Raw genomic sequence first — 14,526 nt, forward strand, 5'->3', positions numbered from 1 at the left:
AAGGAGAAGGAAGGGATATTAGAAGCCCCATGTTATCTTTTGGATTAGCCTAAATGATGCTATGTACACATAGACTGAAGGGAGGAGTATTGCATTTGTATACTAAGCATAGCCCCATTTACTCCCACAACTCCAAGGGGCCCTGCTTCTACTGCCCAGCAATCACCCCTCATCACTTCACTGATAGGAGTGTTGAAGGTCAAGATCAACTTCAAAGACCATATCAAATGTTCTTCTGCTCCATAAATCATTTTAATGCATCTATTTTGTTTTGTCTCTCTTTTTTTGCTTCAGCTGTGCTGACCCTGTATTTCCTGTATTTCCTGCACTGGAGTGAAGACACTTCCACATCTGTATACCATGCCTTCAGCAGCCTCTGTTATTTCACTCCCATCCTGGGAGCAGCCATTGCTGACTCATGGTTGGGAAAATTCAAGTAAGGATGATGGGAGGTCACAGTCCAAGAAGCTGCACATATTAATTGTGCAGAGACTATCACTTCTAGCCTCTTGCTTCCAAGCAAGAACATGCTTATGTCATCCATGACAAATAAGAATCTCTCTCAGACTGACAATACAGAAAGGTTTTGTCTCTTCATTATCAGTTTTTCCAATATTTCTATACCCTTTTCAGTCAGCAGGGTTTTTTTCTTTTATCTAATTTTAATCTTCCATTCTGTAATTTAAGACTAGTTCTTGTTCTGATCTCAGGTGATAGAGATTGCTACCCACAAGAAAATTTATAATTCAATGTAGGTATTTGATATACTATCCATCTCTTCTCTAGATTGAGTCATCCCAACACTTTTACTATCTTCTTATGAATCCCTCTTTTTAGCTCTTTTAACATCTCTGTTTCTCTTCTCTAACCTTCTGTAGTTTATTGCTTAATAATATAATAAATATCTTCATGAATTAGACTAATGGTCTATTCAGTTCAGTATCTTTTAAGTCCCCGAAAATAGCACCAAGAGATATGTTTGGGATAGTGTTATTTTTGTCCCCTATAACATCATCCTCATGGGCTAGAGATGGCTCTTAGATATCCATCACTCAGGTATTTTCTGTGGACTTGTCATCTATGGAATTGTCTAAATTAGCATTTCTCAAACTGCATTCTGTTGAAAATTGGTTGTATAGGATCTAATGAATGTTATATGGGAACATAAAGCTCTCATAGTCAAATAAGTTTGGAAAGTGCTAGGCTGAATAAAGCTAAAAAGGTATCTTTACTGCATGACTTCTTACAGCCTTTAACTTGTGAACTCATACTATAAAATATCCAAGAGGAGGTTATGGTATGTAGTATTTTCCAAACTTATTTAACCGTGGAATAGTTTTTCAGGATTTCTTGTGGACCTAGTGTTCCAAGGAATCCTCTTTAGTAAACATTGGTTTCTATCTCACTTTGGCCTAGATATATTCATTCTTCTAAAGTTTTTAATCAGCACCCAATATAGCGCTACAACCACAACTTAGTACTAAACACAGTTTCTTGCCTTGGGAAAGGTATGGCAGGTGGCTGAGATCTATGTTTGCTCCTTATGTAGTAGTAGTTACCAAGTCCATCCAGATAGAGGGTTGGCACTATGTGCAGAAAGAAAGTATAAACCATGGTATATAGTCTTCATTCAGTTATAGAATAAAAGACTCACATATATCACGTAGTAATTTTATTTATTTTTAAAATGACTTCCTTTAAGATTGAAAAAGTATAGATCTGAGATTTGGTAAGTAATAGCTTCCTGACTATTTCAGAGGAAATTTAGCAACCTCCACTCGTGCCCTCAATCTTAATCCTTTTTGAGGTACTTTTAATTTTTTTTGAATTTATTTTTATTGAGGTATAACTTACATAAAGTACACAAATCCAAAAGTCTTAAATGTACAGCTGGATGAATTTTTACAAATGTATCACCGTCACCTAGATCACTCTCCTTGGTGTCTTTGTACCCTCAATACCTCCATCTCTTTCCTTCAAATTCTTCCTCAGAGACACTCTTGTCCTGTACCTAGAAGCAAGGGCAAATATGAGACCTTTAAACAAACAAAATTATTGTTAACCTTTCTTTTTCTATCTTCTTTGTCTTATTACTACTACCTTCAGATTTTTAAAAGGATCACTTATTATTTGTTGCCTTCCTTTCTCACTCTTCATTATCACTCCTTAGGGTAGAGTAATGTAATGCGGTGCAGTAGAATCCAATTAGATTCAACTTAAGCTGATCGAGTTTAATTCAGTAAATGTTTATTGAGCAACTTCTATTTGTCCAAAGAACCATGAGGGATAAAAAGATGAATAAGACATAATACCTGCTTCATGGTGTTCATATTCAACTAGCTTTAATACAAAGCAGATTACGGTAAGTGAAATAATATATAGTATGTCATCTTTTTATCCTATTGAAATTCTTCTCTCTTAGATCACTGGTAATGATCTCTTTGTTATCAAACCCAGTGGTCTTTTCTAAATTCTTATTCACTTTGAACGGGTTTTAACATTTTAGTCTGTTATCACTCCTAAATTCTTGAAACTTCCTGGGCTTCTCTAACACTGTATTTTCTGGTTCTTTTACTTTTTTGAATTCTTCCTCATTTGGCTTTTCTTTTGCTTTTTGTTTACTTTACTCTTTCCTGAATGTAGGCATTTCCCCAGTGTATACCTTTTACCCTCTTCCCTTTCTCCAGATTCTCCCTTAGCAGGCTCTGCGGTGTCAGTTTTACCTATATGCTAATGGCTCCTCAAACTCTGTAATCTTAACCTGTCACTCAAGCGCCCTTATGCATTATAACTGCATGTTAGCATTCATCTCCTGGATATTCCACCTTATCCTCTCTCCTAGCTTTCCTATACTCCCACATCAAATCAGTTTTCAAATTCTGCCAATTCTATTTCTATAATCTCTCTCACATTCTCCCTCCTCAACACTGAATCCCATGGCCATCAATCACCACTACTCTAGTTTTGGTTTTCATTAGCCTCTAAATTGGGCTATTGAAATGGACATGTATGATGTTTACATTGCTTCCCATATCTTTTGTTCACAACTGAGTCTGTGCACTTCTGTCAAATTAATCTTCCTAAAAGAAATCTCTGTTCATATTACTACTCTGCTCAAAAATTTCTGCTAACACACTGTCTACTAATCTCATCCAACTTACCTTTCTGCTCTTATTATCATACTCCCTTTCAAAAATGTACACTAGAGAAAAACCAAATACTAATACTTACCTAATGATAAACAGGGACATTTCTTTTCCATGTCTGTTTGCCTAGTTTCTACTTCATGGAATCTCCTTCCTCCCCAGCCTTCTATGTCCAAACCCTTTAAGGCTCAGTTCAAATTCCACCTATGCAGTGGAGTATTCTCTGCCCCTCGCCTTTCACCACTAGCCAGAAGTAATCTAAAGTTCTCTGAACTCCTTATTTTTTACCCTCATGTGACATTTACCAAACTCTGTCTTATCATAACTATTGTATATGAATCTAATACCTTCTTCAGACACTTAGAAGACAAAGTCTCATTTATATTTTTATCCACAGCACCTAGAACAGTGCCTGGTACATAACAGACCCACAGCACAGCAAGTGTTTCAATTAATAAATTTATTCACCCTCAGATACTCAAATGTAGGCACAAGACTGAGGTAGGTGTGGGCAGGTGTGAAGATGACTTATTTTGTTGTGGGTATTGTGATTCCTTTTTTTTTTTTTTTAATCTCTACTTCAGCTACTTTTTTAAAATAAATTTATTTATTTATTTTTGGCTTAAAACCAGATTCATTTATTATATCACAATTCTGTAAGTGAGAAGTTGGAGGCAGTCAGTTGACTCACAGGTCTGGGTGTCTCCTAGGTTGGACTCTGGGTAATAATCTACCACCAGCCTCATTCGTTGTTGGCTGAATTCATTTCCTTGTCATTGTAGGTGCTTATTTTCTTGCCATCATTCAGGTGGAGGTGTCCCCTTTCCTTGACACATGGTTCTTTCCATATTCAGGCTATCAGTATGGTGTATCAAACCCTTCTTGAACTTTGAATCTCTTCCCCTTCTGTTACCAGAGAAAAGTCTCTGCTTTTAAGGGCTCATATGGATTAGATCAGGCTCATCTAGTTAATCTCACTATCTTACTGTCAATTGTGTCATATAATATAACATAATTAAAGAAGTGACATCTCATTATAGTCATAGGTTCCAGGGATTAGGGTGAGACATCACTGGCACCATGGCATACGACAATAAGGGGTAGTGACAAAGAGCATTCTTATGTCAGCATCTGCTTTGTGCCTCAAGAGTAATAGCCTTGATTACCTTTGACACTTGATAATAATAAAAGAAATATTTTAGGACTTCCCTGGTAGCGCAGTGGTTGAGAGTCCGCCTGCCGATGCAGGGGACATGGGTTCGTGCCCCGGTCCTGGAGGGTCCCACATGCCATGGAGCGACTGGGCCTGTGAGCCATGGCCGCTGAGCCTGCGCGTCCGGAGCCTGTGCTCCGCAACGGGAGAGGCCACAACAGTGAGAGGCCCGCGTACCACAAAAAAAAAAAAAAAAAATTTAAATAATATGGGAATTTTTATTTGATGACAACATTTTTAATTAATTCCTGAAATAGAAGAACACCAACATTTGTGAAAATATGAGAAAAGTTCTGTCCGTTTATAGTAAAGAAAATATTTCCTCTTTTTGAACAAAGATGATTTTTTGAAGCTCTATAAAAAAAGAAATAGGATTATAAAAATATCTAAGTCCCAAGGTTCCAATAGATTCTGCTAGGTGTGTGACTTTTTGGATAGTTTCCTTTTTCCTAAGGAAGGAGCTATTTGAGCATCATGTAACTTTCCACCATTAATTCTCTTGGAGCACAAAATTATCACCTCTGTGTATCCTCTGCACTGCATCCAGGGCAACCACACTCACATATTAAGGTAGCAGGCCCAGCATTTATCTATAAATTTAGAGCCTTTCTTACTGTGAAAACATCATGGACTAATAAAAAACATCTAGGAATTGTTATGAGTTGCCTGAGATACTTTCCCCGTAAATTTTTAAATTATTACTTAATTTTGATATTTCTTTCTTTGGAAATAGATTCTCTGTTGATTTTACAAGAAACCATAAATTCTTAAGGAGTGATCAGTCAACTATTTGCTTTGCACTATTTCAAGCAAACGACAATATTACATGATAATAAAGCAGTGAACTTCTTAAATTAGACATGTGCATTAAAACAAACCCTTCCTGGTTGGAAACCCAAGTGACTGTCATTAGCCACTTTAGTATCACAGCAGGTTACACAAATTATTATTACATTTAATTAACATTCTGACAAATTGAGGAATTCTTTACCTGCATTCAGATTACACACAGAAAATGATTTGAAAGCATTTCCTGCCGTGAAAACACCAAAGCAAATCAAAGAAATCAGCTCCAATCTTATCTTTATCTTGACTGTGTTGGGTCTTCGTTGCTGTGTGCGGGCTTTCTTCTAGTTGCGGCGAGCGGGCTTCTCATTGCGGTGGCTCTCTTGTTGCAGAGCACGGGCTCTAGGTGCATGGGCTTCAGTAGTTGTGGCACACGGGCTCAGTAGTTGTGGTGCACAGGCTTAGTTGCTCTGTGACATGTGGGATCTTCCCGGACTAGGGCTCGAACCCGTGTCCCCTGCACTGGCAGGCGGATTCTTAACCATTTTGCCACCAGGGAAGCCCTGTGGTTGCTTTTTAAATAACAAAACTCTTTGGGGATGAATTGGTATCTCTTTCTGAGAGAAAGTGAGTTGGAGAAAACATGAGTAACTTGTTCTATCGGGGTGTGTGTGAGCTCACATGTACAAAAACAATGATGACAGCAACATAAGAATATAAGTATTTAAAACTCCTCTCCTTTTCTTCAGATGTTATCTTCAGGATGAAAAACATCCTATAACATTAGAAACATCTGAATTTAGTAAACAACTTCTATTAAAAGTGCTTCCTCTGTTTGCAGTCGCAGAATCATAGCTTTGTTAAGAGAAAATGGGTACCCAGGGTCCCTGACTCTTGTATAAGGAACTCGCTATGTCAGGAAAGAGGTGAACCTTCCTTCAGGGCTACACACAGGAAAGAGTAGCCAGTGGATATACAATGGAAAAGAAAATTTTTAAGCATGGACACTGGATTTTTATTATTTCTATAAACATCTACTGAGAGGGTTAATTACATGCTCAGATGCAATTTTTGATGCTTAGTTGCTTTTAAGAGAGAATAACATTTTTAGTCATAGTCCCTAGTGTTGGTTTTTACCTTGTGACCTGTGCCTATTACTCTGGACTCCTGATCATGGCAATCACTAAAAGCCACGCTCTTAAATGTGTTTATTGCCAAATATGCTTTTGGATGTCTTCTCTACAATTTCTGGGGTTTTTTGAGTGTGTCTATAGCATGTCCTTCCCCCACTATTTTTTTTTTTTTTTGTCTCATCAGAGCTGACCCTCTTTATGCTAGGTCTCTTCCTCTGCCATCAGAGGAAGTATGTACAATAATATATGCCTACTGCACATACTCCTTCTCAGTTCCTAAGCTTTAATTAAAAATGTCTCTGGCTTTTGATATTCTTACAGTTAAATAAAATTTAAAACTTCTTTCCCTTCCCTTTCCTTTTTCCACATTAACTTGTTCATGATAAAATTGAAGGAATGCTGGGCTGTAAGAAAGTGGAAGTTCTAGACCTAATCCTAATACTAATTAGAATGTCACCTTAAAAATATCCTTTGACTTCTCTGGATTTCACTTTCCTCATTTGCAAATGGAAGATTGGTCAAGTCTATCTAAAACAGATCTGTGTCCTGTGGTTGGGATTGTAATGACCCCAATGACTCCATTTCAAATGCAGAATTTCCAAGTCTCTCTTGACTTCTCTCTACTTCTGTTAAAGTTCTCTGCCATTAGCTTCCTGTCTTATATTCCTCACATTCTAGACTAATTCCCTGAATCTTTCACCTAGAAGGTTGCCTGTTTTCCTTTTAAGGCACTTACACTTCTCTCATTCATTTAGTCCAACAACCTGATATTGCCCTGTTCTCCCAACGCAGACTATCACTCCAGCTCAGACTCCTTTTGTTTTTTCTCTGTGATGATTTAGCATAGATTATCTATTTTGTGTTCATAATTTTTGGCCTTTTTTTCAGTCCCTTTTTATTCCCTTTCTTTCTATTCATTCTTTTTATTCCAATGAAGGAAACTTTTCTCCAGAAGACACTACAAGGCCTTTTGGAAAAGGCTGCCCCTTCCCCTAATATTAATTAGCCCTGGTTTAGTCACTCAGCTTTCTTATCCCCTGCTTCCCATTATAAACCCTCTAAGATCCCTTCCCTGGAGAGCCAACCTAGGAAGATTAGGCATTTAGAATGAGAAATCCACATTCTGAGATTTCTGACATCTCCAGCCTCTCTCTGCTACCTTCATTCCATTCTTTATATTCCACATTAGCATATAACACTTCAAAATCACAGAAGTAAGCTATATAATTTCCAAGGTTCCTTCTAGTATTAATATTCTACTTATATATAGAGAGAATACTGGTGTCCTAATACAAATAATACACATTGTATATTTGGTAGTATGCCATGTTTCAGTGTGTATATCTCTACATATGTTCTTACTGGAATTCCTCACTCTTCTACTTCCTGTTTGTCATTCAGATTTTTTTGAAAAAACAGCATAACAACAAGTCCCTATCAACTGCAAGAGCTATATCACTGGAAAGTCTGTTCAAAGACCCTGGTTCCTTTCTTACCCTTGGGAAATTGTCCATGAGGAAACTGTGGTGGGGATTACAATTAACCCAAGTGTTCAGACTGAACCTGAGAGCCCTTTACCTCTCTGTATATCCCAGTGATTGTGTTTAGAGAAAGTTCTTTGTGTTAACCATCCCTTTTTTCCCGTTTATGTGACATTCTTTCTTGACCCTTATGGATTTCTAGAGCCAAAGACATTCCTTGGAAGAAACCTCGGGTCAAAGTATCCTGTTCTTCTGGTTCTCCTTACTTAAAACATTATCGCTGGCTACAAATCCAACCTGGTCATGACATATCTACACAAGATCAGGGGTACTCTGTGTTTGTGTGGGGTTAGTGAGGGAAAAGAGAGCAGGTATGAAAAAGGAATGTCCATTATCTCTAACACTACAGGGTAAAGAGTTACTGTCTCTTTTTCTAGACTGTTTGTTTCATTCACCATTATTATTTCTATTTGCATATCTCAGGTAATTCTTTCCTCCTCTACCCCCTCCTCCTGCCGCTCCATTTATCCTGGCACTGAGAACAGTATGAACTCTGAGGCTGTAATTACTCAAATCTCTGAATTCTGTTTGTAGACTGATTGATTTAACTCTCTCAACAGGACAATCATCTATCTCTCCTTGGTGTATGTGCTTGGCCATGTGATCAAGTCCATGGGTGCCTTACCAATACTGGGGGGACAAATGTTACACACGTGAGTAAAATCATGGAATAAACTAAACCACTTTTCCTCCATTGGGCAGGTAAATGTCTCACACATTCATTACAGATGTTTTTCTGTCTTCTTACCAATGATGTCCCTTTATTTTCCAATCTGTTTTAATACCAAATTGGTTAAGGAAAAAACTTTGACCAGTTGAACTCTCCTGCTTTATCTGAGCTCATTTGTTTTTATTAAATATTTGGGGACTAGTAGAATGCCCAGTTAGTATCCTTTTGATAAAAACTCTTCATGTGCTTGAAGACATTAAAACCTTCATGCCCTCCATATTCCCTCACCTATTCACCCATCCACACATTGTACCTTTACCAGAGTTAAAAAAAAATGTCTGTGATATTTCCTTATAATACATTGTAGAATTCATTTTCAAAGCTTGGATTATTTCCATTTATGTGTAGTTCCATATATTCCAGTTTCTCTATCCCTCTTTATTAAGCTCTTGATGTTTATGATGCCAGAGACTCTTGATAGATTCTGATGTCTGTTGGTTCAGTCAGTAGAGAAGATTAGAGTTGTTCAAGAAGCAGGTCATACATATTCATGTTTATACTGTGCCTATATGTGTATTTTCCAATGAGTTAAGAATTTTGTTTGAAATTTAATAAATATTAGATACCTCCTTATTTTTGTCCCCTCAGAAATCAGTGACACTACTCCTATTAGTTATGACTAGTTTAACATTTTATTTTGTGGTTACTAAGGATATGTGGGATAAGGGTTCACAAGGTCATTCTATTGAAGTGTCCCTTTGACTTAAGACAAGATTGAGAACCGGTGCTTTAACTTTGGAGTTCCTTCAGTATCTGCTTCTATCTGTTGTGCACAAGGGGTAAATGAAACTGTCAGGGACAAATCTCACCATGTAATGTATACTTTCTGGCAGAAACTCAAGGATTATAAGTGTACCTGAGTCTCCCCTAGGACTGAAGGCATATGGAAAATGCCCACAGTGTAGAAATGTGAAGGAGGTCTTTGCCCTTGTACACATTTTTTTTCTCTTGTAGCTCTATATTTTATTTCTACAGTTGTGTTTAGTATCAATATGGTTAGTACTCTCACCTCTCCATTTCAGAGTCCTGTCAATGGTCGGCTTGAGTCTAATAGCTTTGGGGACAGGAGGTATCAAACCCTGTGTGGCAGCTTTTGGTGGAGACCAGTTTGAAGAAAAACATGTAAGAGTCCTGTAATTTCTGTGTTTTTCAAGAATGTAGAGCAGGCATCAAACGGCAGGTAACCATTTGCCAAGATTGAAGTGATCCACCAGTCAGATCATATCTGAGGAGCTGTGTTCAGTGCTGGGTACTGGTCATTAATAGAGGGAAAAACTGCAACATTTCAAAGGAAAGTGACCAGGGTGGTAGATGGACTAAAAGATGCTCTTATGAAGAAAGGTTGAGGGAAATAGAGATATTTATAGCCTAGATAAGATAAGAATTAAAGAGAATATCTTAGCTGTCTATAGATATTTGAAGGATATCAGTAATTAAACCAAAGATCAATGGCTGAAAGCTATAGGAAGCTAGCTTCTGGCTTGATGGAAAGAAAAACTTCAAATAGTTGGAAGTAGCGAGTTTACTCTCACTTGAGTTACTTAAGAAGATACATGGTAATCACGGAATGGGAGGTGATGAGTAGTACGGAGATGAGTTAAGCATCCCTAGCTTTGAGATTCTATGAAAGGGGAAAAGGACCATTTGGAATAAAACAGAATGAGTTTCTCTAGATGAACCTGTCTGGATGATCATTCCTTCTTTTCCTAAATACTTGCCACTGTCAGTGGGAGGGGAAAACAGTATGAATAAAGGTAAAAATGGGCCTGTATAAGGAAGCAGTGACAGCTAGGCAAGGGAAGTAGTCTATTCTTAGATCAGCCAACATTTCTAGCTTCCTCCTTTTTCCTCTCAGTTTTCTTTTTTGGCTGTCTCCATGTATTATTCCCTCTTCTGTAGCTGGTTACCATGTTTCTGGGTTTTCACTCTGTTCTTTCTCTGTGTCCTGTCTTCCTTCATGTCTCTAACCCTTCAGACCATTTGAGTTATTTTATATTCTTTATCTGCCTGAGGGTCCATAGATCATAATTGCTTGCTGACGTTGGAGAAATAACCAACCTCTGGCAAGTGGGATTCTATGCACAATGAACTATACCCATAGATTGGTGTAATGAGTTTAAATGGGGACCAGAAGAGGAAGCAAAACACACCATAAATAGAAAATGAGGATTGTGCTGATGTGTCAGGAAAAGATCTGGGGTGTCAGAATGAAGCACAGAAGTGCACAATGAATAAAGCATCAGCAACTGTATTTGAAAATTGCTTCATTTTGTAACTGCTCCACAAAGATATTTCAATAATAGTACAAACCCACCTCCAGGTTTCCACCAGCCATTTCCAAGCCCACAGACATCCTTTTATACTCTTTGGCAGACTTCCCATAAACATTAGGTAAATTATCCTGTTTGACGGACAATTTACTCCACTGTCCCATGTTCTAGTCCTATTCCTACCACACATTCCACAAAATCAATTATTTAATTTAGTCACTCAATCACTTAATAAATTCAGTTAATAAACATTTATTGTCTGTAGTATAACAGGTACTATGCTAGTGGGGATTACAGAAAATAATAAGATACAATTTCTGCCCTAAAGGAACTCAACCTACAGAAAGAAACAGACATTTAATGCAACGAAACTAATATTAGAATAGATATGTATAGGACACAGTACATAGGCATAGTGTACAAGATGATCATTTTTGCCAAGATAAAGGGGTAAAAGAATGTTAAAGATGCTTGTACTAGGGTTTGAAAGATAGGGAAATGTTTGTCTGGGGTCAGCGAGATATGTGTTAAAATATCTGATATGATATTCACATACACATTCACAGAGGCAGTGCCTGAATCTGTCTCTGTGTATGTACCTCTCGCTTAGTCTGAACGTGAGGTAGGGGGTGGAGCTAGGAGGCATATTGCACTGATGATTTGGCCTTTTTTTTTTTTCAGGCAGAGGAACGGACTAGATACTTCTCAGTCTTCTACCTCTCCATCAATGCAGGGAGCTTGATTTCTACATTTGTCACACCCATGCTGAGAGGTTGGTATCTTTTCTGAGGGACTCTGTATAAGCTTTACTCAGGCCAGCCAGAAATCTGTTCAAGTCTTCCTCCTGTCCATCTTCTCCTTTTATAAGGGTTTGAAAATCTGAGAGAATTTCTTTTAACCTTGCTTTGTCTGGCCCAAAAGAAGGATTGTGGATTAGGTGATGGGAAGAAAGAGGATGGCTATGTCTATGACCTCAAAAACCTGAGCTTACAGAATAGAACATCAAAGACTTAAGATTCAGGATTAATTTGTTTTGTTTTGTTTTGTTTTCCTGTAGGAGATGTGCAATGTTTTGGGAAAGACTGCTATGCATTGGCTTTTGGAGTTCCAGGATTCCTTATGGTGATAGCTCTTGGTAAGTGCAGTGGGGCAAAGGAAACTAATAGCCACTGATGCCTTCCACATGTAAAGGGTGATGTAAGCACTTTACACAAACTATTTCATTCAGTCCTCACACTAACCTATTAGGTAAGTGTTATTATAGGGGTTTTCCCTAGACGTTGGAGCTAAATTAACTGAATAAAGTCAGAAACCTCAAAAAAAAGTGCCCAAGGTTACATAACTAATAAGAAGTTTCCTAGAGAGCTTTAAGAAAGACTGATCCCTGGACCCTATGTAGGACTAATTAAATCAGGATCTCTGTGGGATAAGGCCTTGGCATCTGTAATTTTTTAAGTATCTAGGTGATTCTAATGTGTAGTCAAGGTTGAGATGTACTGATCTACACTACAGTATATAATGAAGCAAGGAAAATAATTAATCCTTCCTTTTGAACTAGCTTATTTCATCTGATGGTTATTTATATGGTAATTGAAAGACTTTTAAAATTTGTTGGGCCTTTTAAAGTAGCTTCTAGGTTTAGCCGTTTCTGCCCTGCTCTGCAATGCTCCCAAGAAGTTTGCTCTTAAGCAAAGAGAATAAGAGGAGTTGAATAAGTAGGGGGAAACTGATGCAACTTAGATCAAGTGGCATTCTCTTTACCACAGGGAACCCAGCAATGGAAGTGGAAGGGGGATGTGTGTGTTGCTTAGTTTACACAGCCTAAGGGGAAACTTGGACATGATTGTTTCTAATCATTGACCTGGAAACCTGTTCTCACACTGAGCCTTTGGGTGACACCCCCCACTGGAAGATATCCAGTCCAAACACATAAAGAGCTCAATAGAGGATAAAGAGCCCAGAGACTCAATGTTCCATCTGATTATTTTCTACCCGGGGTTGGGGGGGGGCTAATATTATTATATCAGATTGCAATTCCAATTCCAAGGAAATTTATGCGTAATTCCTGGAGCCCTGTGATAATGCATTCTCTGCTTCCTTCTCCCTTTGAAGCCAAATATTTTCCTGGTTTTCCTCTGATTAGTACTATGTCTTTTTCTCTGGATCATTGCACAATAATATTATTTACATATCAGAGTAATTATGAAGATCAAAAGAGATGCTGTAATGGAAATGTTTAATAAATTATGAAATGTTAAATAAGTGTTAGCTGTCATCATTAGTCAGCTGCTTCAATTTTCTGGGTACTAATAAGTCAGTTCCCTGACTTTTCACTATAATTTAATTTATTCATTTGATTTTTTTCACTCATTAATTTGATAGACATTGACTTAATGAGCCGTTTATGTGTCAGATTCTGTGCTAGGTTTTGGGGTCACACTGGTGAATTAGATAGCTACAGAATTGATGCTTTCAAAGAATTTATTTGGTCCAGCAGGAGGAGGGAGACAGATAAGAAAACAGGAAATTTCAATATAGTATGATCACTGTCACAGCTGGTGAAATACAGAGAAAGCTATAGGAACACATAGGAGGGATATCTGACTAAGACTTCGAGGGTCAGGAAAGAAATGATGTGTAAGGTAAGACCTAAAGGATTAGCAGCAATTAATTCAAAGATTAATCAAAGAAAAGATTGAAAGTGAAACAGAAATAGGACACGATATCTGTAAGACAAGGAGATGAGAAATAGTATGACATATTTGAAGGCCTTAAAGGAATTCAAATTGCCTGGAGCATAAATGGAATGATAGAGAGGAGAAATTGACAGAAACTAGATAATGAAGGGCCTTTTAACCTACTAAGGAATTAGAACTTTATCAGGAGACTAGTAGAGAGCTTCAAAAGGATTTTGAATAGAGGAATGATGGTTAGATTTTTATTTTTCAGTGGTATTTCTGACTGTAATGTGGAGAAAAAATGGGTTAAGGGTGAGACAAGGATACCCTTTGTCTTGATTACTGAATTTTGGTACTCCCTTAAATTTTGTGCTCAAGGTGAGTGCCTCACTTAGCTCACCCTCCTTGGTCCTGACAGAATTGACAAACTTGATATGACTAGATGTGTGAAAGTAAGGGAGAAGAAAAGCCAACATTGAATGTAGGGCTCTGGCTTGAGCAAATGGTGGATAGTAGGGTCATTAACTGATAATAAGGAAGAAGACGTTTGGGGCAATACTAATGAATTTAGTTTTGGACATGTTACATTTTAGATGTCCTTGGAACATTTAATTGGGAGTATCAAACATTTATTTGGAAATACAGGTTTAAAGTTCAGAAGAAATGTTTCAGCTATAAAGATCTGGAGCTATTAATATATGGATAGCAATTAATTCATGAAAATGGATGGAATAACTAAGAGATAATAAGAGTACGGTAAAAAGACAGCAAGGATAGAACCGTGAGGAACACTGGTATTTAAAAGACAGTCAAATGATCTAAGCACCAGGAATTAGAGATAAACAAGTTATGGTACCTATTTGCAAGGAATTTTATTTTCCTGGTAAAGATACAGATAAGTGAACAATGAAGTTCTGTTCACTGTGATAAGTGCAGAAATAAAGATATCTACAAGGAAGTGCAGCAAAGGCATGAGTAACTAGGTTGCACTGAAGTTATTCAAATAAAGATTCACAAAAGAAAAGTTGG

The 14,526-nt window shown here is 37.5% G+C and overlaps 1 protein-coding gene across 1 annotated transcript in view; it reads left to right on the plus strand.

Annotated features, from left to right (window-relative positions):
• Positions 1-14,526, plus strand: part of SLC15A2 (solute carrier family 15 member 2) — a 37,451-nt gene that overhangs the window by 3,797 nt on the left and 19,128 nt on the right. The window contains exons 4-8 of the mRNA XM_082839712.1: positions 295-436; positions 8,380-8,472; positions 9,572-9,671; positions 11,501-11,591; positions 11,877-11,954. Of these exons, the coding sequence (XP_082695838.1) occupies positions 295-436; positions 8,380-8,472; positions 9,572-9,671; positions 11,501-11,591; positions 11,877-11,954 (504 nt within the window). The remainder of the gene's footprint in view (positions 1-294; positions 437-8,379; positions 8,473-9,571; positions 9,672-11,500; positions 11,592-11,876; positions 11,955-14,526) is intronic.

Source organism: Leucopleurus acutus, assembly GCF_964270905.1.
Source record: "Leucopleurus acutus genome assembly, chromosome: 5".
Taxonomy (NCBI): Eukaryota; Metazoa; Chordata; class Mammalia; order Artiodactyla; family Delphinidae; genus Leucopleurus; species Leucopleurus acutus.